At 30.9% G+C, this 22835-nt stretch overlaps 2 protein-coding genes across 3 annotated transcripts; one reads left to right on the top strand and one right to left on the bottom strand.

Moving 5' to 3' along the window:
- Nucleotides 1-14726: 14726 nt before the first annotated feature.
- On the top strand, nucleotides 14727-17383 carry LOC126840594 (GPN-loop GTPase 2). The gene is made up of 7 exons (XM_050576446.1): nucleotides 14727-14955; nucleotides 15070-15171; nucleotides 15252-15549; nucleotides 15623-15828; nucleotides 15886-16003; nucleotides 16775-16970; nucleotides 17058-17383. The coding sequence occupies exons 3-7, from the start codon at nucleotides 15432-15434 to the stop codon at nucleotides 17314-17316; spliced, it is 897 nt and encodes a 298-aa protein (XP_050432403.1). The 5' UTR covers nucleotides 14727-14955; nucleotides 15070-15171; nucleotides 15252-15431; the 3' UTR covers nucleotides 17317-17383.
- Nucleotides 17384-17419: 36 nt separating this feature from the next.
- On the bottom strand, nucleotides 17420-22148 carry LOC126840593 (TBC1 domain family member 15). 2 transcript variants are annotated; one of them, XM_050576444.1, is made up of 11 exons: nucleotides 21248-21853; nucleotides 21020-21120; nucleotides 20676-20792; nucleotides 20428-20536; nucleotides 19792-19972; nucleotides 19527-19732; nucleotides 19234-19463; nucleotides 18948-19146; nucleotides 18666-18886; nucleotides 18271-18585; nucleotides 17420-18186 (listed from the first exon to the last, which is right to left on the bottom strand). In XM_050576444.1, exons 1-11 carry the CDS (start codon nucleotides 21690-21692, stop codon nucleotides 17986-17988), a joined length of 2325 nt encoding a protein of 774 aa, XP_050432401.1. In that variant the 5' UTR covers nucleotides 21693-21853; the 3' UTR covers nucleotides 17420-17985. The 2 variants fall into 2 exon arrangements, with proteins under 2 accessions (XP_050432401.1, XP_050432402.1); XM_050576445.1 differs by lacking the exon at nucleotides 21248-21853 and adding an exon at nucleotides 21937-22148 and having other exon boundaries at nucleotides 17423-18186.
- Between the last annotated feature and the right edge of the window lie 687 nt (nucleotides 22149-22835).

Raw genomic sequence — 22835 nt, 5'->3', positions numbered from 1 at the left:
AGTTGAAAAATGTATTTTATTCAAATCAATAAAACATCTATTAAATGTACCTTTTAAGAAATGTTTTTGGTATATTCTGTTGTTAACAAATAATTTATATCATATATTTTACAAATACATTTTTGGTTCAAAATAATTATATACAAGTTTTATGTGCACTATATTTTTACAAAAAAAAAAAATCGGGCAATTAAGCAATGTCAGAAAAAAAAAATACTATACAGAAGACTATTTGCTAATTTATTGGTGATAGTCATGTTTGGTCACGTGTGAACAAACTTTCCAACCGTCTTGCTTAGATAAAAAAAAACTATCGTTTGACTTTGACATTAACACATTGTTATTTTTATTGCGAATACAATATGGTAGGTACGTTCTCTCGTGGATCTTAACACCACTGACTTTTACAAAAAGCGATGCCGGGGCCGCTGACAGATTATTATATTTTCAGGAACAAACATAAGGAGCAACAACAGCGACTTGTCCTTTAGGTTTATAAAAAAATGTACTGTACCGTTTTGTTAATTTAAAACATCTTTAAAACGCTATTAGCTACTTGGATTTTTGAGTACTTCTTATCCGACAAAAATCATTGTTTAACACATGTAGGTTGTGCAATGATGTACACAAGTGTATAGGTTAGATTTAATTTGTTTTTCCATGTTCACATACACATACAACATAAATATGGGAGAGTAGAAACTTGACTATAAGCTTGTTGTGACCTATGAATGATATGTATAAATTTAAAACTAACTATTATTATTCGGTATTTTCTTAAAAATAATAATATGTGGTTTTTATTTATTTTAATACCGATCATGATTTTTTTTTTTTTAAATTAAAGTGTTTTTTAATGGCTCGACGAGTGCTGGGTACAAGTACAATTATTGTATTGAACCGCCTCGGACCGATCCTTAGTCGTGTCGTCAATTACTACAGAAAATCCATTATCTGTACAGGTTTCCTGCGCGAGTGTGGCCTTCGTATAACATTTATAATAACACAATACGACTGCCACACATTTGCTGTGTATATATCCCTTTTAAACATCCACTTTCACTATTATTATATAGTCTCCTTGTCTGTTGAATTTTCTAACTTGTGTTCACTCATACGTGTCTTCTGTTCGTGTAAAACTTTTCCATTCGTCCATGTATGTGTGTTTTGATGACATTTCGTTGATAATAATTGTTGTACATGCATGTGTAACTTTTAACAGCAACCAAATCTCGATTCAGTTCTCGAAAGAGATCTTTGAAGCGAAATATGTGAATTTTTAAAGCTTAGACAAAATTAAACAAATGCTGTTTTGAGACTGTTATGAAAAAATAAATACAACTGCAAACATGATGTAACTAATAAGTAAAGACTTTTAAGTAGCTACCACGGATTTATATCAAATTGTTTTCTCGACAAGAGATTGTAGGGCTAATCGTGCCACAGAAGTCATCATGTGGGACACCAAGGTCGTTGTAGTATAAAATTATGATGAGTTGTTTTATTTTTGGGCGCCGGACTTGACCATAATTATTGATAAAAGTTGCTATTAATCAAATTCTGGCAAAAAAACAAAAGGAGACTGTTATTAAATAACAACCAACAATATTAATATCGCACTTTCTACCGACGCCCTTCGGACGACATATTAGGCGTGGACTTATGACGGGTAAACGAAAAATCATGTCTGATGTCATTGTTATGCATGTGTGGGGACATCAACGGATCTACCACGCTGATGTGTATTATAATTTATAATATTACTAATATGAGCAACCAGGATTAACCCACCGCTAGATTGGTGGACACGTGGTCTGTCAATAAAATAATACCGTTCATTATACTGTGTGCGTGCAACTCCTCGCACATTCTTAAGAAGCAATGGCGTAATCGCGCGGTCTTTTGCCAACGGAAACGTGACTGTTAGTTTTTTTTTTGTGGTCAATGTTAATGGTCGTCCGTTAATGACAATAATAATATGATATAATTATTATCGAGGGCCGATCGATAAGCGGGTCGCCAACGGTTTGCTTTTTGTTTATTCGGCGCACGTAAACTGCAACAGTCGAATTGTATTTAATACAGGCCATTTGCATTTACTATACACCAGCCACAGCAAAGGTCGAGACCGCGCAACCGGACCTAGTCTACTATATCGTATCGACGAGGTCACTCAAGAGTGTCAAGACCAATACAAAGAAGAACGCAGAATTATAGAAAATTGCTTATTGCTAAAATTGTTTCGTTGTCAAATCTTGTTGATTAAAAAAAAAAAAAATGTTTGTAGGGCGTTTTGGCCGTGTTACCACCTGTTATCACCAACAACACCACCACCACCACCACTACCGCAAGTTATCACTGATAAGCCCCATTATCACTGATAACAATCCCTTATCAGTGATAAAGGGCGGTGGCGGTGGAGGTGGTGATAACAGGCGGTAATACGGTCAAAATGTACCTAATGTTATTTACGTTTAATTGTCACTGCGCTATTGTTTTGTTTATTTAAATCAAAGTTATTATCGTGTTTAACCCCGAAAAAATGTCTACACGCGTTGCACTCTATTAGAGTGCACCTTGAATTATTTTTCACGAAAGGATTTTGGAAAACGCATCACTCCACAAAAATCATTTGCTTATGATTCATGTAGATTTTATTTACGAACACTCTGTTCGAATAATAAAATTACATCATAACTCGCAACTTTACTAAAGCGGCTGAAGTGAATTTCGATATGAAAGTTGAATAATGTGGTCCGAACTCATATGGTCGCCGTCTTGGACCATCGTCGACACTTTCATTCTTTAAACTGCAATGTTATGCCGACGACGACGACATTCGACTGGAATAACTTGTAGGTACCTTATACTATTATTACTGTTATGCCTCGGAGCGTGACTTATTAAAATTGTTTTTCTCTCGCCGACGTCTTTCAATATTAAGACACACGCTGGCCAGTGTTTGCGCAGTATTTCCAAGACAATAGAAACGCATAACACAAACGCGGCTATTTTGTAAACAAAACAATATATCGGCTAGCCCTATATTACCGTAGAAATGTGTATATTATGGTACATTTTACCTTTACACACATACACAGCAATAGTAGGTGTATTGTTCTAAAATGACTATATATTTTGCCGGCGTTTATGGCCGACGCAAATCATACCGGCTACCGTTTTTTTTTTTTAACGACCGCGGCCATGACAGTCATGTGAGTTATCTAACATGGTTTGCAGAGAGAAAATATTTTTGAACTTGGTCGCTCATCTGACCCCGTTCGGTTGATTGATTGTTACTTATTTTACAGGCAAAATCGATGCCAATCGGTTCAATGATTGTCTACTCCGTCTTCAATTCCTACACAGTAATTATTTAATTGTCGTTAATATTACAAACGCGTGCCGTCATATAGGTAGAAACAAACAAAACAAAACAAAATCTAAAAGCCGATGATTGAATTCATTGTTGTGTACCTACTGCATACATATTTTATTGGATTTCCATAACGCGTCCTTCTGCCCACATTGTTTTACACACAATAGAAGATGTTCATGACGGTATATTTTCTGTATTAATATTATAATGCTTTGTAGCATACGCAGACGTCGATTCTTCATTGTATCGTTCCTCATTTTTTTTTTAAAGATTTTTATCGAAATTAAGTAACACTTTTGTTACGTTTTTGGATTCCGTTGATACGCACACCGCACAAGTTATGACGGTTATGCAAATACATATTTATAATGTTAACTAATCGCCATATTGTCCTACAATTAGGGTTTTAATTTCGAATGAGTTACAACTTACAGCCACATTTGTCATTTGAGGGGAGTAATTCTCAATGCGATTATATAATAATTATTCTACCATGAGTGCAATACGGCCATTTGTAGTAACAGCTCGCACATTTAATATTGTGCAAGTACACATTCATATTAAATATCAATTATTGTTATTATTATTATAGGTAAGTACTTGTGACAATTTTATTAGCCGTATCAATTTTTTTTTTTTTTTAATTTAAAATTGCTCAAAGTTAGGACATCTATGATTCGTCGATGTCATGCGTTTTACACGGAGATGTATTCAATATAGAAATATAAATAACCGTTAAATGCCATTCTATGTATCAACCTCTTTTTCCCTTTATAGTAGTCAGTACCAACAGTCTTCAATCACGATATAGATACATAACTTTCACGCATACAATATATCGACGAACAATAACATTAATATTGATCTTGTTAATATTATTTATGTATAGTATTAACATTTTATACAAATACACTAGCTGTACGTCATACAATTGTCCTATTAATTCACTTTCGTAATACCTAATAACAGCCGATTAGGTATTGAACATATTTTGTAAAATATTCATTTCAGTAGAATGTATGGTGTATATACTATGTTCCTATACAAGTGGGAATCTATGGGTACCAAGTCTTTACTCCCCCCCCGCCTTGCCTTTTTTAAGTACATCATCATCGATATTAACAATTATTCAGTTAAAAAAAAGTAGGGTTTTTAAACACTTCATCTTATCTTATCACACAACGGTTCAGGAGTTAGTTTTTATAAACATTACTAGACAAGACATAGCCAAGACATATAACCTTATTTTTTTATCACTAACTAAACTTTAAGAACTATTGCACTACACTATAGTACAGCTTTGCAGGAATCGTCCAACACGATTCCTATTCAAATTTCCACAGAACTGACAACATCATATAGTACAACAAAATATAAAAACGCTCACCGATTTCAGTAAAACAAACCGCATTAACATTAAACGTAAGTAGGTAAATATTTTTTATAGGCTTAATATTATTACGTTATCCGTAAGATGTAGGTAGTGTAAAATAAAACAGGAAAAACTCGACCGAAACGAATCGTGTCGAATCGATATGTCATTAGATAGGTAGGTACCGACCGAATTGTACAAAAAATAAAAAATAATACTAAAACAGAAGTAAGTGTACAGGTATACATACAGTTTTAACGACTCTCGACGGTTATTCAATAACTGACAAATTAGCAGGTTTTAATTAACGGAACATACCGATCGTTAGATAATTTTTATATTATAACAATAAAGTCGGTCGCCGACCCGCACAATGCTCTTTGCGATGACTTGTCCGAATTAGATGTACCGTGTAATAATAATAATAATAATATATTAATATTGATAGCAAAATATTTTAACACGGTCGTTGAACTTATTATTATTTTCAATTATTATTATAACCGTGGCTTAAGCGCAGAACAGATTAAAATCTATTAAATTTTAAATCTATTCTGTGGCTTAAAAATATACTAGGTGTTGCTTCTCTATAATATGGTAGCGTAAGGGTCATCCAATCAAACTAATTTTTTTTGTAAAGTTATTATGGATGTGTTTATAAAAAAAAAAAACAATGATGTACCTATCCTTATGCTGCCATTTTGTGAATTGAAAATTAAATTAAATGGGATCAGCATATTAAATGATATGCAACAATAACCTAGTGTATATTTTAAGCCATGATTAAAACAACCATGTTTTATAAACTATTCATATCAAATACATCATAATACATCTAATACCCGATCGGTATCCTTTACGGGTCGGAAAAAGGAGTATTGACCGCATTTGTTTGTATACAGCATACACTATCTAATAGGAATATCATCATATAATAAAAGGTTTTAGATAACTGATATGTATAATGATAAATTTGTAATTAAGTTGATAAAATATTGTAATCTACAAACTATTATATGTATTAAGTTCATGCGTACCTATAAAATTGTAAAAACAATAAAAATTACAAAATTGTTTTACATAAAGTGAGGTCATTGTAAATGGATAGATCAAATTGTATTACCTAAACTGTAATATTCCTAAAACCTAGCGATAAATAAAATATATAGATAATATAATATCTTATAAATTATAATACAGAAATTGTTTGAAACCGATATAGTGTGCCACGTGTATGATCTAGGTAAGGGTGGTTTTTTATCGCTCGTCGAAAGGAGGGGAAGGATTATAATATATTAGAGCCATTAACACTTAATTTTTTGATAAGTTTAAAAAAAATACAGGATTAAAGACCATAGTCAAGCTATCTGAAAATTATTTTCTTTTAAACAACCTACTCAAAAACCAGGTTGTTAGAGTCCAAATAGAGATCCAATGGCTTCTTTTAGTTGAATAAAAATTGATTTCAAACAAATCTACTAAACCCACTGCTAAAAATGAGTACACATTTTCATCTTCATCACAAACTGCAAACAGGAAAAAAATGTAATATTTTTTAAAACGTTATCGACTATATTGAAATAATTTTGTTTTTAAATATTAATATAATATATTGAATCAATTTGTTTTCAATATTTCTCGGTAAACCAAATAATTACATAATATAATACATCTGATCCCGATCGGTATCCTTTGCGGATCAGCTGCTTCTAAGCGTTCATAGATAACACAGATATAATCATAGCATATTGTTAGTACAATAGTCGGGTGAACGATTTTCTTTTTTTATTTCCGTATAGGACCGACCGCTCCTTTAGCTGTGCCGTTTCTGTCTCTTCGGATTTGCTCGCTAATTGATTGTACAAAAATAATGATAATAGGAGTAGGTAGGCGGTACACCTATCTTAGGTGGGTGTATAGATACGGATGCTTCTAAGATGCAAAGTTCGGCGGCGGCGGCGGTATGCGATAACTGTTATGGATAAAAGTGAAACCGATACAACGGCGGAACGGTGTGTAATGTGTTGGTTGGGTTTTTTTTTTTTTTTCGTTTTCGTTTGAAGGGCGGGATCGAGAAAGTGGTTCGGCCGGACCGTAGTATTTGTATATACATATATTATAAATGTGTGTGTGTGTGTGTGTGTGCTGTCGGTGAATGCTGCTAAGCATCGGCGATAGGTACGTGTAGACTTTATCCCCTAAGGCGGCAATACGAAAGTGGTTTCTGGAAGTTGTTATCGTTTTCACTCCTTCTGGCAGAGGGCACACCGCGACACCGGCAGCATCCAATAGCTGGCTGGTAGGTATCCTTGCTCCAACGCCGAAATCCGAAATTCCTGAGCGCGTTTAGCAAATATATATTATGTCCGGCGGTCGGTTTCGATCCGGATATACACCCATCGCACGTGGAATTCGGTTAGGTACTCTATTTGCCTAGTCGATGGCCGCATAGACTTGTTACTTGTGTTACACAACAACCGATGCCGGACGCAATCACAGTAGGAATTATTAATCCGATCATAACGGAACTATAGCGACATAAACGCGTACTCGGGGCACGGATTTTAATGTAAAATGCATTTTGAGATATTTTCACACTATCTCAGGTAGATTCATAATTTTGACTTTTAGAAGATTATGAAATAGGTAATAATACGTCGTCGTATACATTTTCTAATATTATTCTAAATCGTAATGATTTTCATTAATTATGGTGTACAGCCGGAAAAACTAGTTATGGTAATTGCGGTGAAACAGTTTTAACAGTTAAAATAAGTAACTGAATTCGGAAAATTTGCAATTTGTATTGCACACAAAAAACAGAATATATTATTATTAATACCAAGTTTTGAACTTCATAAAAAAAAAATTATTATCTATACGACTACGGCTAATTCTGATAGCTATAGAAAGGTAATAAGAAATTGTAGAGAGTAAGAATTTAAGGCAAAGTCGCTCAGCCCAGTTCTATGGCCGGAAGCAATTTTAAATTGGAATGTGACTTTATATATTAGAAAATTTAATCGGTAATTTATGTTTGACAGAGTATATCCATAATTATAACGCTTTAATAGTGTGATAATCGTCGGAATTTGTTGTATTTAACTTGTTTTTTTGAAACAATTTTTTTCGGCCTAATCTAATACAAAACTATAGTTAAAGCTCAAATAATAATCTGACATGTAAGATTCTACACAAACAATAGGATTTTTAGAATTATGAGAATCTATTTTAGCTGCGCTATGTGCCTAAAATATAATATTATATTTTTAATAACTATAAAACCTAGTAATTTATTTGTAATTTGACCTGCCTGTGCAAATTGATCACACTCCACTGGATTCGTCCTTAAGTGATGAATTATAATTATTCCATCATTAGTATTCTCACGTAATACATAATATTATAATAACGTGAGAACATTTTTTTAAATCGTTCAATGTCGTCGCTAGCTAAATACACTTACAATATAATATCGCGGTTAGTAAACAATCATTTTATTCGGAATTTATTACTTTTTTTATATGCATACATTTCTCGAGATATTGACATATGTAAAGAAAAATAATTTATTATAATTACTACACTGTATGTGTACAGTTTCATCTTATTAATTATTTATTTTTTATAATTTTCTTATTTATATATATTATAGTTTTCAATTTTTTCTTGTTACTCATAGTATTACATGTTTTCGATTCAACGCATAATTATAAATAAAATGGTGAAAATGGTATCTTATGTATGAAATGGTTTAAGTAGGTATGGAAGCAGTTTCAAGGACCACAACCTTCGGAAAAAGGAGTATTGAACGCGTTTGTTTTATACACTATCTAATAGGAATATCATCATATCATAAAGGATAATAAAAGGTTTTAGATAACTGATAAGTATAATGGTAAATTTGTAATTAAGTTGATAAAATATTGTAATCTACAAACTAGTATGTATTAAGTTCATGCTTACCTACAAAATTGTAAAAATAATATAACAGTTACAAAGAAAATAGTTATCTCAAAATTATTTTCTCTTAAACAACCTACTCGAAAATCAGGTTTTTAGAGTCCAAATAAAGGTCCAACGGCTTCTTTTAGTTGAATAAAAATTGATTTTACACAAATCTACTAAACCCACTGCTAAAAATGAGTACACATTTTTACTTCATCCCAAACTGCAAACAGGAAAAAAATTTAATATTTTTAAAATGTCATCAACTATATTGAAATCATTTTGTTTTTAAATACAGTTTAATATTGGATCAATGCATTTTAATGATTGTGTTTACAATATGTCTAAAATAACGGTGTTTACAATTATCCCTCAATAATATCCTAGAACAACTAGTAACTACTAATTAGACATCTGCTCTGTAACAGGCAATGGTACCATCTAGGAAATAGTATTGTTCGCTAATTAGTTTTATAAGCAACGAGTATATTGGCTTATTACTCAATTTAGTTATTTGCACTATACCAGGAAGACTCGATACTTTTATAGAGTAACAGTTTTATGTAATAATGAAATATAATGTAGATGTGCTATTTATTTTTATTTGCCTGTTTTATTCTATCACTAAATTTTACAGAAAGTAGAAGATATACTATTAATATATATATATATATGTATATTATGATCATTTGTTGTGTTATACAAAGTGATCAATTTAACCGTAAGCCATTCATTTTCTCATAACATAATTACAATTTTTTATATTTTCTTTTCGGAGACACTGTGTTGTTTTACAATATTCAACAAATTTGTATCTCATGCGTACGTTTTCAATTAATTTTTCAGATTAAAAATAATTTAACGAAATTGTTGACCGGTCGATAACCAGTTTTGGATAATTCATTTGGAGGTTTCTAATGCGTATACAAGTCAGGACAGATGGAGTGCGGTAGAGTAATGCACGCAGACAATAATAATACTATGACTGCAGTTGATAACTTCCCAACAGATTTTGAAAAGTGTTTAGACTTGACCATTTTCAAGCCATCCGGTGGCCGTCTTAGAAACCGGTAGCTGGTAATTATTATTTTTACTTTTTAATTGTTATTTCTGTAAACAGATGCAATGTTATTAGATATGATTTAAATTTAATCACTGCACCTATCGTTACGCGTCGTTCCGTTACTCGCTAAGATCTGTGATAAAACAGTATACTGCTATACCTAGCCAGTGTACTTACAAATAAAAATCAACAATGATTGCACAACCATGCAACCATATACTGGACCATTAAAAATAATTAAAACGTTTTTGAACAAAACAGTAGCAATTAAACACACATCGGTCCGTTCCTGGTGAGTTCATATAATACGATTTCTGCATTTAATACCCATTGACTTGTTGGTAATAATACATTTAATACACTACAAAACTTAGTAAGGATATTAGTGCACTAACCGTTCTCCTTCTTCATTATGTAAATTTCAAAAATTTCTAATTACATATTCACTGCCAAATAACTACTTATATTGACTAAGCGGCTTATTTTCCTAAATAACATGGATAGACTGAAACTTGAATTATTATTATAGATCTATGATCGTTGAGTGACTATTGTCTATTATAACTATATGTTAAATCTTTGAAAATATCATTTTTTTCCTTAATAACCATCCGCACAACAATGTATGTAATATCATTGTTCTTATACAATTAATAATAATAATATCATTTAATTAGGCTTGTTCCGTTTTTTATAAATAAGTAAATAAATAATGTTATTTTTCGTAAAAAAAAATTACATATTTTTAAATAAATATTGTTATATTTTAATAACATAAATTTTGGAGAGAAAAAACTTTTATTATTAAGTTCGTTTTTTCAAACAACTTTTGCTTAAAATAGTTTATTTTTTTTATGATTTTAAAATAGTGACTTACAAAACTTTACTACTTTTTTTATAAATTTAATAAAATGTATAAACAACTTTTTTAAAATAATATAAAAGTGGACTGCTCTGTGCTCATCGAGTGAGATACCAATTAGACACAGTTTACTATTTAGTGCATTGTATCTAGTTTTAAAAAAATAAACTGTCCACATTTGTTTAAGGAGGGACCCCACCCTTGCCTTAAATTCTTAGGACTTAATTAGTGTTTATATTATAGTGTGATAACTTATACACGATTATTGTGTTATGGACATTGATGTGTGTTATAATTTATAATCATATATACAGTTATCAACTTATTATTATATCATTCTCTTCGTCAAATCTAGCGCATCTAGCAAATATCGACTACAAATGGCCGTTACTCGCTTTTGAGGTGTTTTCAATGGATTACAGGTACGTTGGGTCGGCGGATTTGGCCACAAGAGCAAAAATAGTTTTAAAAACAAAATATTTCTTGATGTTTCTTATATATTATTATACTGCGGTGGGATTTTAAGCCTCGCCAAGACACATAATATGTCTTATACAAACGCAAATCGGCTAAACCGCCGCCTCCCACGCAGACTTCATTGTGTTTAGGACGGCCCCATTGTTGTTGTACGACAATCGATTACGGTACAGAGGAAGAAGAAGAAGTTAAAAATGAAAAAAATTATTATTATTATTATTCTAATTATTATCGTCCTGAGTCATACGTACAGTGAAAACCCGTCGCATATGGTATTCGCGCCCGAAATGTATGTATAAGTATAATAATAATAGTACCTATGTGTACCGGCATCTTTTGCAGTGAAAGTAGACCGCGGTCTGGTCCACGTTCGTCATCGGTTCGGCCATTATATTATTATCTACACCAAGTCTTTGTAATGCCATTCTTCTTCTTCCGTCGTCTAATGTGTGATTATGTAATTTTCTGTTATTATTTACAGCCAAAGCCACACACACACATCCCGGCATTTTCGAGTGCATATGCAGTTTCAGACACGACCAGGTCCTGAAACTGTTTGTTCAATAACTGATGTGATCGTCATTGAGTAATGAGTAGTAACACACATTATCCGTGTCCGAGCTATAATAATCTGCAATAAAGACAATACAATATAATATAACACCGTGGACCAACGTTATTGGCCGTAGATGCTTATATTTGTATTATTTTTTTTAACAAATGTAAACATAATATGATAGTAGCTGTTAATTAATTCATTTGATATTTTGTACTTTTTAATTTTAATTAGTTATAATTATACGTACATGTCTACTAGCTGCACTGCATTATAAATAATTCAAACTTCATATAATTAGAGTATGAACAGCGTTATGTATTTTATACATTTTCTATAGGTACAACACGTGCTCCTCAGTAACGTGGTCAGTATTAAGAATTACTTTAATAAAGTTTTGAAGTACTTAAAAACCAACATTTTCGGAAAACAAAAAATCAATCAACTTCAACATATAGTAAGAAAAAAGGTAAAGGAAACTTGAATACATCAATTTAAGGCATTTATGTGTATTCTGTACATTAGTAAATGTCTATTATAATGTAATATTATACAGTCCACGGATCAGAAATCAAATTTTATTTTATAAAGCGTTATTGCAATATCAAAAATGTAACCTCTTCCAAATGGCCTCCGAAATTATATAAAGAAAACCCTTTTTTACTCAGCACGTTCTGTAAAATTAATGAAGAACATTAAGTTGTTTTTTTACAGAACACATAAAGAAATTAGAAAACTGACTTTTGTACTTTGTATGTTGTTTATAAATTTGAAAGCCATTTGAAAAACAAATTTGCGTATTAGAGAAAACCTGAGGCCATATTCAAATTAAGCAACAAAGCTTATAAAATTCAAATGAAAAGTTCTTAATATGATGTTCAAAACTAAATAGTGGACTATTATATTGGTTTAAAAACCAATGAATTGTTTTTTATTTGTTTTTTGTTTTATTTATATTAATTTAAACACTGTTTTAGTGTTTTCCATTTACTTCCCTAAATTTAAAACTGCGACTAGTTTAATGGACAAGGAGTAAAGTATAATATGTAATTTTTAATAAAACTTGATACTCCTAACTTGATATGTAAAAGTACATCTATATGTGCTAGACAAAATTAGAAGATTTTCGCATAGGTGATTTAGACATCTGTTTTATACATTTTCCAATTTATACATACATTGGTGTGAAATTGTTCTTTTGTTAAAAACTGCCCATGTCGACATTTAGATAAAGTCTCGATATCTAATTTTGAAGAAATGTATTAGCAACTAAGTTGCTGAGATCTTTGAAAAGTGAATCTTTTGAGATCTTTTTTTTTTACAAAATATGTAGAGCTCACCGGTTTGTGTAATAATAATATTATTATATGTTATATTTTATTATTATAATCATAAATGGAAACAGCACGACACGTTTGCACACGCTGCATGGTGGCCAGCACAAAAATTCGATTCGCTTTCGATCATAATATAATGCCACCGGTCATACATTAACCACATTGATCAACAACAAATAACATTTATTAATGGAATTCGTCCATCTATCATTACGTATCTATTTAAACAACTGAATTTTCTCCTACTTGTGTACCTAGGAATACATGAAAAAAAACTTGTTTTGAATCGTCGCCATTTTCTTTCCTACAATAGGTAGCTGATATTATTATTTGGACATGAGTTGCATAATAATTATAAATGTATGTATTCTTTAGGCGCTAATCTTTAATACCGAATATGGATCGTGCTTAGTACAGGTAAATGACGACGGCGGTGTTTAAATAATAATATTATTAAGGTAGATCCGTCGATTTTTTAATTAATGGCCCCTGAAATGAGGATAACCTTCTCATTTAGGAAATGTACCTACTCATAAACGAAAAAAATTCAGTAGTAAATCATAGATTTTGTCTTGAGCTTAAGTCCATACTTTCATACTGTTCTAAATGCACAAAATAGCTTGTACAAAGAATTAACGAAAAGTGTACAAATTGGCCGAGTTAATAGTTTGAGTTACTAGTGTGAGCAATAATTTTTGGGAACCATCACATAAAAAAATATAATTGATTTTAAAACGCAAGATCACCCACAAAGTTTTTATGAAAAAAATGAGACTGTCGTTAATTTATATGTCATGTACCTTTTTTTTTTGTTTTTATTGAATTGTTTTATTTTGTTGTTATTATAATATTTATAACAAGTAATTTTCAAACTTTTTTTTATTAACCTTATTAGTTAAATATTTATAGAACCTCTAAGAAGGTAGCCCCAAAGAAGTACTGTGAAAACAACTAATTTTTCGTCAAATTCGAATTAGTTGAATATTTGCGATTCCAAAGTTATATTAAGTTAAATTGCACGACACACGTTGTTTGTACGCTAACAAGTTTTAGTAAGTTTACCTGTATTTCCAATTAGATAGCTTGATTAAACTGTCTTTGTGTAACATGTAATGCGACAAGAATATAAATTTCGTTTAATTAGCTTTTATTGACTCTTGAACAACGACAGAACTCATTTTTAATAATATAACTAGTGATTACTATTTACTAGGTACCTTGTATTATAGCTGTTGACATCCACTTTCAGGAGAGTTACAATTTCAATTAGAAAAAATCAAAATTTCGTTTTACTAATTTCTAGTCATTAAACATAATATAATCAAATACAAGCCACAAGCCACACATCACATACTTACTCTTTAAATCTTATAGAAATATTTTTATATACATATACTACAGTCTAATATCTTAATTGCTACGTATATATTTGATGAATAAATGCAATAGCAGAATTTTAGTTTTTATAAATAACTAAATTATTCGAGTTTATTTTAAATTTCCAATATATTATTGTCATTTTTGACGGTTGTCTTTTCTTTTTGGAACGAATTTCTTTTTGTTTAATAATAACAAATACATTTATTGTTAAAATATTTCTTAAGGCGCCATCTATTATTAGCATAATGAACTACAACCGTGTAACGTTTAACTGATAAGGATTTCTTCCAAAATCGTTTTTTATCATTTCAATTTGCATAATATTATTTTATAAAAAAAAAACCGTATCTAATCTGAAGAAAAAAAACCTAACCGTGTGTGGTGATTTACGAAATTTCGAACATAAACTTATATTTTCACTGTTACTGTAATATTATTTTAATATAATCATAGAATAAAGTATAAATATATATCATCTTGTTCCGACATCGAAATGTCCAAAAGGTGTTAAAAATGAATTTTAAAATCAAAGCAGCCTTGTTAGACGACGTTCATACAGATTTCATAGTCGCCGTTTTCGAGTAATTTAAACATTATTTAATATTATTATAACCAATTTAACTTTTGTGTGCACAATAATATATTGTGGATATGTTTTCAATTCCATAACGTCCTTGTGTTTATAATTTCTACAGGAATACACTTTTCATTGTGGTCACGCAAAATTCAAAACTTGGAACGCTGTATCTATACAATCCACACGGTTTATCAACCGACGATCAAGGATTCGACATAAAGTACATGTTATTTTCTATTTGAATTAGCGCAAAATGCGTTTTTTAACTATATTAACCACGTTGTTATTTTTATATTACAGACCTCTGTTTGGTCGAGAAGACGAATTTCTTACTGCTGGCGTAGCAAGTTTGATGCGAGCCTTAAACGTTGATCGTAGAGTAATAGTATCACTCATGTTAGAAAACTCAAACTTTCGAACCATTAGAGCTATACAAGAAGTCTTATCTCAATTAGTTTAAAGTTAACGTATTACACAAGTATGCCACTATACGGTCAAGTGGTGATCGGTCCACCCGGAAGTGGTAAAACTACTTATTGCCATGAAATGAGTAAATATTTGACAGAAATGGGTCGTCAAGTTGCCATAATAAATATAGGTGAATAAGTTATACTGCTCTGTGAGGTTTTTAAACTATGTTTTTAAAAATCTTTGTTTTTGTTTTACATCAGATCCCGCCAACGATTCATTGTGTTATGAAGCAGCCGTCGACGTTTCCGATCTCATTACTGTAGAAGATGTCATGGAATATAAGAATTTGGGACCAAACGGTTCTTTGATTTATTGTATTGAATATTTGGAAAGACGTCTTGACTGGCTTTTAGAAAATTTGAGGAAATTTACCAATTTTTATTTTCTGTTTGATTGTCCTGGACAGGTAAAAAGTTGTGTTTTTTTTGTATTACAAATATTTGAATGGAATGTATATATTTAGATAGAATTATATACTCATCACAACTCTATGAAGAACATAATGGCTGCGATTAAGAATGAGTTGGATACGAGATTATGTTGCGTGCAACTCATTGATGGACATTATTGTAGTGATCCAGGTATGTTTAGTATAATAATTCCTAAATGCCTTACTCTTACTAATTCTTAAGTTTTTTTTTAAAACTCCTTTGAATAAACTGCGACTAGCAGAAGAAGGTGCAGTCAATATGCTCCCACTATGATCTTTGTAGAAGATTGTATGATCTAACATAAAGCTTGAACACTATGTCCTAATAAATTGCTTATGTCATTTACCCTGTTATCATCCCAAGCAGTAAAAAAACTAACTGACCATACGTACCTCTGGCAGTGGACACAGACTAAAAAAGAAGCTTTGTAATTAATCTACTATGTGTTAATCTTCTTTAAAGCTCATAATTACGAAAATGTTTTATATTGTTACCAACACATCCACTCAAACTTTTCTCACCACAAAGAGCCACTCCATGAAAAAATTAGGAGACTTACTTTTTAGACGCTTCTTTATTTTTTAAATACATTTTTATTAATTTTTTTAAACAAAAATATATTTTACATTATATTACATCTTTTATTTGCATTTCTATATAAATAAATAAATATTTAGTTAAAATTAGAATTGTATTCAAATATATATACTTTTCGGAATTTATAGGCTCGTTGTGTTGCAATTTACATTTTCTGCTGGTCTGTAGGTCCCTAAAAACCATGTGAGGGCCAGGTATGCAGTACCATGTTAGAATAAGATTTATAATGATGCACTGTTTTTTTTTTTTAATATTATTGTATAAAATGACATTTTTTTTAAATGTATAAATGACAAAATATTTATAGTATTTATTTATTTTTAGGTAAATACATATCGGCACTTTTAATGTGTACATCCGCAATGTATCAAATGGAACTACCTCATATTAATATATTATCGAAAATTGATATCGCTATTAAGCACAAATCAAAACTACTCTTTAATTTGGATTATTATACAGACGTTTTAAGTCTCGATCAGCTGTTGAACGCATTACAAAATGATCCGTTTACTGCCAGGTACAGAATATTACTAAAAATTATATTTTACTTTATTTCCTACTTAATTAATCTTAATATTAATCCAATATTTTTGTTTAAATACAGATATCGTCGTTTAAACAAAGCTATAGTAAGTCTGATAGAAGGACAAAATATCGTTTCATTTATTCCGTTGAACGTGAAAGATAAACGTACCATGGAAGTGGTCAGAAAAAACATCGATAGAGCTAATGGATACATGTTCAGCGCACAAGAGAATAAGAGTGCAGAAATGTTAAGTTCAGTAATGCAGTTAGACATCAATGATTTAACTTTAGATGTCTTGGAGCATATACCAAAAGATGATTCTACTGAAATGATTTGAAAATATATATTTTTTTTTATTTAACTTATAAGGGTAAAAAGAAAAAATGCAAAGAAAAGAAAAATAAATATTTTTAATAATATAATAAAATATTATTTTTTGTTCGCAATAAAATCCCTAAGTTGTTATTAACATAAGGACATCAATATGCCATACAAAACAAACATACAAATAAACACACATTATAATAGGAATACAAAACAATACTACGACTACCTCAGAAGATAAGACAAATTATTTTCAACAGCAGATTGTTGAGAGTATAATATCAAATTACATTTATTTTAACAGCTTAATAATAAAAGTATACATTTAAAATTTTTTTTTTATAATTGCATTACGAAAACAGTTTGTTTTAAAATAATAAACTTTTTATGCAATTTAAATCCATTCCAACAAAAAACCTATTAACATATCTTAGTTACACCACTCCTAATCATTGTAACTGCGAATCACAGTCTGTGACGGATAGTACGTATTGAAGAGATGTGATTTAATATTTGTGTATCACATTTTACAGTGCTTAAGTTACTACATTAATTTTTAATATTAAACAGATTTACTTATAACCAGTTTTACTTAGTACATATTCTTCATCGATTCTATGAAAAAGAAGTAAAATATTTTGATCACAGCAGCATTTTACTATCGAGATTAACTCTTATCCAATTAAACGTAATTCATTGTAATAGCCTGTTCGTAATCACGCTCTCTGGATTCGTCTTCCTCGGACGTGCTAATACGAAACCCTAGTAATTCAGTAACAGAGTCTGATAACGATGTATTGGCTTCTTTCAGTTGTTCGTAGATGCAGTAAGCTGTAGTCAAAGCTCTTTCCAAATCTATTCTTTCGGACAGATTGTTTACATGCTGAAATGTGTTAAAAAAAAAAACACAAATTATTGTACATTTTGTTGCGTCGACGACAACGATTCAAGTAAAAGTATTATAAACCTTAAGAATTTCGGTAAGCCCGTAGTTTTCATTGATGATCGTTTCTTTCTCGTTATCCAAAATAGCGACACAAATGAGCAAATGAAAATTGGAACACGGCAAATCGGTCCATAGTACTTCCCACAGTCGCATAATGTCCGAGTAAACAAATTCCCTTTTAAACAAAACTAAAAGCCATCTAAAACAGAAATACATATTGCTGGAATCCATTTTCTTCAAATGGACTTCCAAGTCGGGCGACACGGTCGATAATAAATAGTGCAGATCGTTTAGTTGTTTTTTCATTCCGGTTTGTTTCAATTCAAAGTTTGTATTCTAAAAAAAAAAAAAAAAGGTAAAATGTAACTGAAACAAAAGCCTTCGTCGACACAATAGTTTATTTTCCCGTAACTTACAACTTTATTCATGAAACCGACAAAACACCAAAATGATTCAACTTCTTCGCTGTCCATTATAACTAAAATTGGAGATAAAAGATCGCTCATGCCTTGGACGTACCCAAGATCAAAGTTGTACATTACATAAGTCATTAATACGTTGTGTAATCTAACTAAATTTTTGTTTCCGTCACCGGCATAGAATTCAAGGTTACGATCAGTTCGGTATACGTCTTTGTCTATCGAAAAAATTTAACAAATTAAAACATTAATTTGACGTTGTAATAAAACCAAACTCACCGATGAGGCTTTTTCGATCTCTATACATGTTAAACCTTGACATTTGATCGGAAGACATATTCGTCCATTGAATTTTCATTCTCTCGTATTCATTTTTCTTTAGTACGTCAATTTCTTTACGTTCTTCCCAGGTAGAATTCCAAGGATAATATGCAAGTAAAAATTTCCATACTTCTCGCCTGATCGAATTGTCTATGCCCTAAGCAATGCAATAATAATAATAACAGTAAATATTAAAATATAAACAACAGAAGACTAGGTTTTAGTGATTTTTATAAAAACATACACCGTGAAAAATAATGTTTTTAATTTCTTCAGGATTAATAATGCGACCCTCATCGTCCATCGATTGTTTAAATGTTGTTAAATCCAAAGGAGTTCCCCGTGGTTTAATTGTAGGTCGGGGTGGCAACACCGATGTTGGATGTTCCAACATTGTATATTCATCGTCTTCTTCAGCTCGATTCAATAGCTCAGCTACCTCTTGATCGGGTCGAGTGTCCGGTGTACGAGTTACTAAATATTTGTTTTTGATGGTTTATTCAGTTTTCATGCGTGTTATCAAATAGGAAAACTTACAGAGGACGTCACTGATTTTAGCAAATGTTTCATATGTTTTTTCAACGGGATTATTCTGAAATCCACTAATGAAACTCCAAACCGTACTTGTCGGAGGTTGATCAGGGAAAATTTTCAACTCTTTAATCGACTGGCACAATGGATCTGAATCCTGCCTTTCTCCCAATACCAATATAACGCCCGTCGGTCTGTGGTGACGTATTTCTCTAAAAAAAAAAAATGTATATTTAATATATAATTGTGATTTAAAGCATAATTGATTTACTTTTCGGTATACAAAAGTGTTTTCAGAGCAGTGATAAAATCGTTTATCGGAGAACTTTCAAATAGAAATGTTACAAGAGATCCATTTGTTTGCAGAATAGATATTTGATGTCTCTTGTGTTTTTTTAGTTTATAACTCTTTAATGTAGCCAAGTTAACCTTTATATCTATGTTACGATCATCTATAATAATAAAAAACATCATTCGTAAATACAGAAAATGAAATAAGTATAAATGGTATGACAATTGTGTTTACATATTTTAGATCATGTTAATTAGTGCATTTGTCTTTAAAAAATAACCCAAAGATCATTTGGGCATATTTTAAATACCTAAAACAAATTGTATCCTAACAACCTATACTGTTAAACAATATTTTTAACATTACTCATTATACATCAGATAAATTATGTTTTTTAAATTAAAATCAGGTCATAGAAATAAAAACAAGACGTCATATGAATTATCTACTCTACGAACGTCATTTTTGATGTCTACAAATTAGTCTTATCAGTCTTATTTTGACTAAGTGTATTACACTACTCATTTCTAAAATCTTGAAGCATAAAAAATTTAATTACTATGATTAAATTAAGATGAAACAATTTAAAGCACAATTACAATTATTTCAACATACTTAAATTTTTTCCAGATTGTTTGAAGCCTGTATCTACTATATTCCACTCATCGGCATCAGGCACTATAGACATCTCTGTCGGTTTCCACTCTATGAACTTATCCGTTCTCTAAATAAAAGTTAAAAACAATTATTTACTTATAGTTGTATTTATTCATTGTAGAAATTATTTAATCGGTTTATGGAGAATTTATATTATCATTAACGATAACAATTTCTTATAAAACCTAGGTAATAGTTGAACTTGCATATTTCATGATTTTTAATATTCCAGTATAATGCGTTTCGGCATTTCTATGACTTTTCGATCCTTTGTGCAATTTACTTAGACTCTTTATTGCTACGCCTTGTTGCACAAAATATTCCTGTATAAAAAATAAAATTCATTGAATTTAGTTATTGCTAATATTGACACTCGTTACGTTTATTTCTTTGACAGGAAAAGAAATACGTTTTGTTCCACGTGGGTTTAAAATGGGCAAAAGTTCTATTTTTCATGAAAACAAAACGTACTACTTTTTATAAGGCAGAGAAAACTTATTAGCTTTCGTAATGGGTGTCGATAAAACAACAATTTTGTAAATGTACATACTGTGCCAAATTCTTCATCTGAAGCACTAGAAACAGATCCCTCGTACGTTGAATTCATGTTTGTAGTAGTCGATTCGTACAAAACTATTTCTCCGGACGTACCTTTAAACATTTATTGGTTGAATACATTTTTTATACATGAAAATTACAAGCGTATTTGTATAATTTAAAGTGTATACAAGTTATTACATTTTTTTTAACACTCGTAATAGATACCTAATAATTTTACCTGGTAAGTCATTTGGTTTTGTTTCTACTATAGAAGTACTGTTGGATGCCATTGCCTCCATTTTTTTCATTAAGAATAATATACCTTTTAATAAATTCGATCTCTCTTTCTTATCTAGATCTTCGTGAGCTTGTAAGTTATCGACACGATTCATCAAGTGACACAGCTTTGCGTCCACCATTCTGTACTGCTCGCTAAACCTATCTCCTTGTATGTTATCGATCATTGCATTGATAAGTTGTAACTTCTTTACGCAAACTTTTATTTCGTTCTTCACATCGACCGTTGTGCCGCCGTTTGAAGTCAACATCGCTTTACCTTCCATTTCGATTCTCAACAATCCTCTCAGCACATTTCTCATTTCACAAACGTCGGTCATTGCCGCTATTCCTCGGGTCTTTAACTCGTACAATAATTCCTCTTCCTCCAGCTTGTTAACGTCCATTTTTTAATTCGTTTTAAAACTTTCAATATAAAAAAACAATCACCGAATGAAGTAAACTTTTTCAAAAAAATTAACGCAATGGCCTTGGACGTACAAAACCAGTTTTGTTATGACTACTTTTCAGATGTCATCACACACACACATTCATCTACTACGCATAACCCCTACCATTTTCACAAACCTGGTACTTTTGTTGTATTATAATAGGTAATTAATGTATAGTATTATCATTAACGTTGTGTACCTGAATACGGAAGGTATTAAAAAGCTTCAAGTTGTCGAATCCGCCGTGAAACAGTAATTCGGTGAAGGACGAGAGACATGGTACACCTCAATTATTATTCGTCATAGGATCCCAACACGGCCACGGTGTATAAGGAAACCTATAGAAATGCTAAGAAAATGCCACTTCAATTGATATGATACGGTTTATCTCAATATTATCCCACAACGTACGCTGTAAAAGGTAGCAAAATGAAAACAAAGCACCGTCCAGTCCAAATTGATAACGCGCAATTACGACCGAGACTAGAGTGCGCAGCAGATATATAATAATAATAATAATATTATAGTTGACATCTCTTGAAGTAGTTCGTTTCTTTAAATTTTGTCATAGTCCTCTAAAGTCCAATCCCAATAATTAATAAACGTTCGTTAGTTTCGCTTTTTATCGAAACATGGAAACAAATGGAAAGCAGCATACATTGCAACACGGTGCAATGTTGGTCTATGCGTTACCTTAAGGGTCGTCCAGCCCGTTCCTAATAAAAATAGTCTCCATTACAAAACTTTTACCAAATATTCTAAATACATAAGTATAAGTAAGTGCTGTAAAAATTTCAGGATTTTTGGTTCATGTCATAAAAAGTTACAGGCTCTTGAGTATAGCACTTTTTAATTAATAAAATGTCAAACTTTGAAATTACTTGTACATTATAAAAAAAAAATTGTAAAAAAAAGTTATGAATCAAACAAGTATAGTATGATGTATCAGAATAAAAAAAAAGTTTTGAAATTTTGACCTTAGGTCGGTAAAAAAATTGAATGAAATTCATACAATTTTGAATTTGTTTTTCAAATTTTAAGTACTCAAAAATGTGGAAAAAAACTGTTCAAGTATATTATGAAAAATAACACTTCAAT

This window comes from Adelges cooleyi, unplaced genomic scaffold (genome assembly GCF_023614345.1).
Source record: "Adelges cooleyi isolate 19-005CV unplaced genomic scaffold, UGA_ACOO_1.1 ACOO_flye_CR_arks_rails_tigmint_CR_PRNA_376, whole genome shotgun sequence".
NCBI classification, from domain to species: Eukaryota; Metazoa; Arthropoda; class Insecta; order Hemiptera; family Adelgidae; genus Adelges; species Adelges cooleyi.
This window is presented reverse-complemented; position numbering and strand designations above follow the sequence as displayed.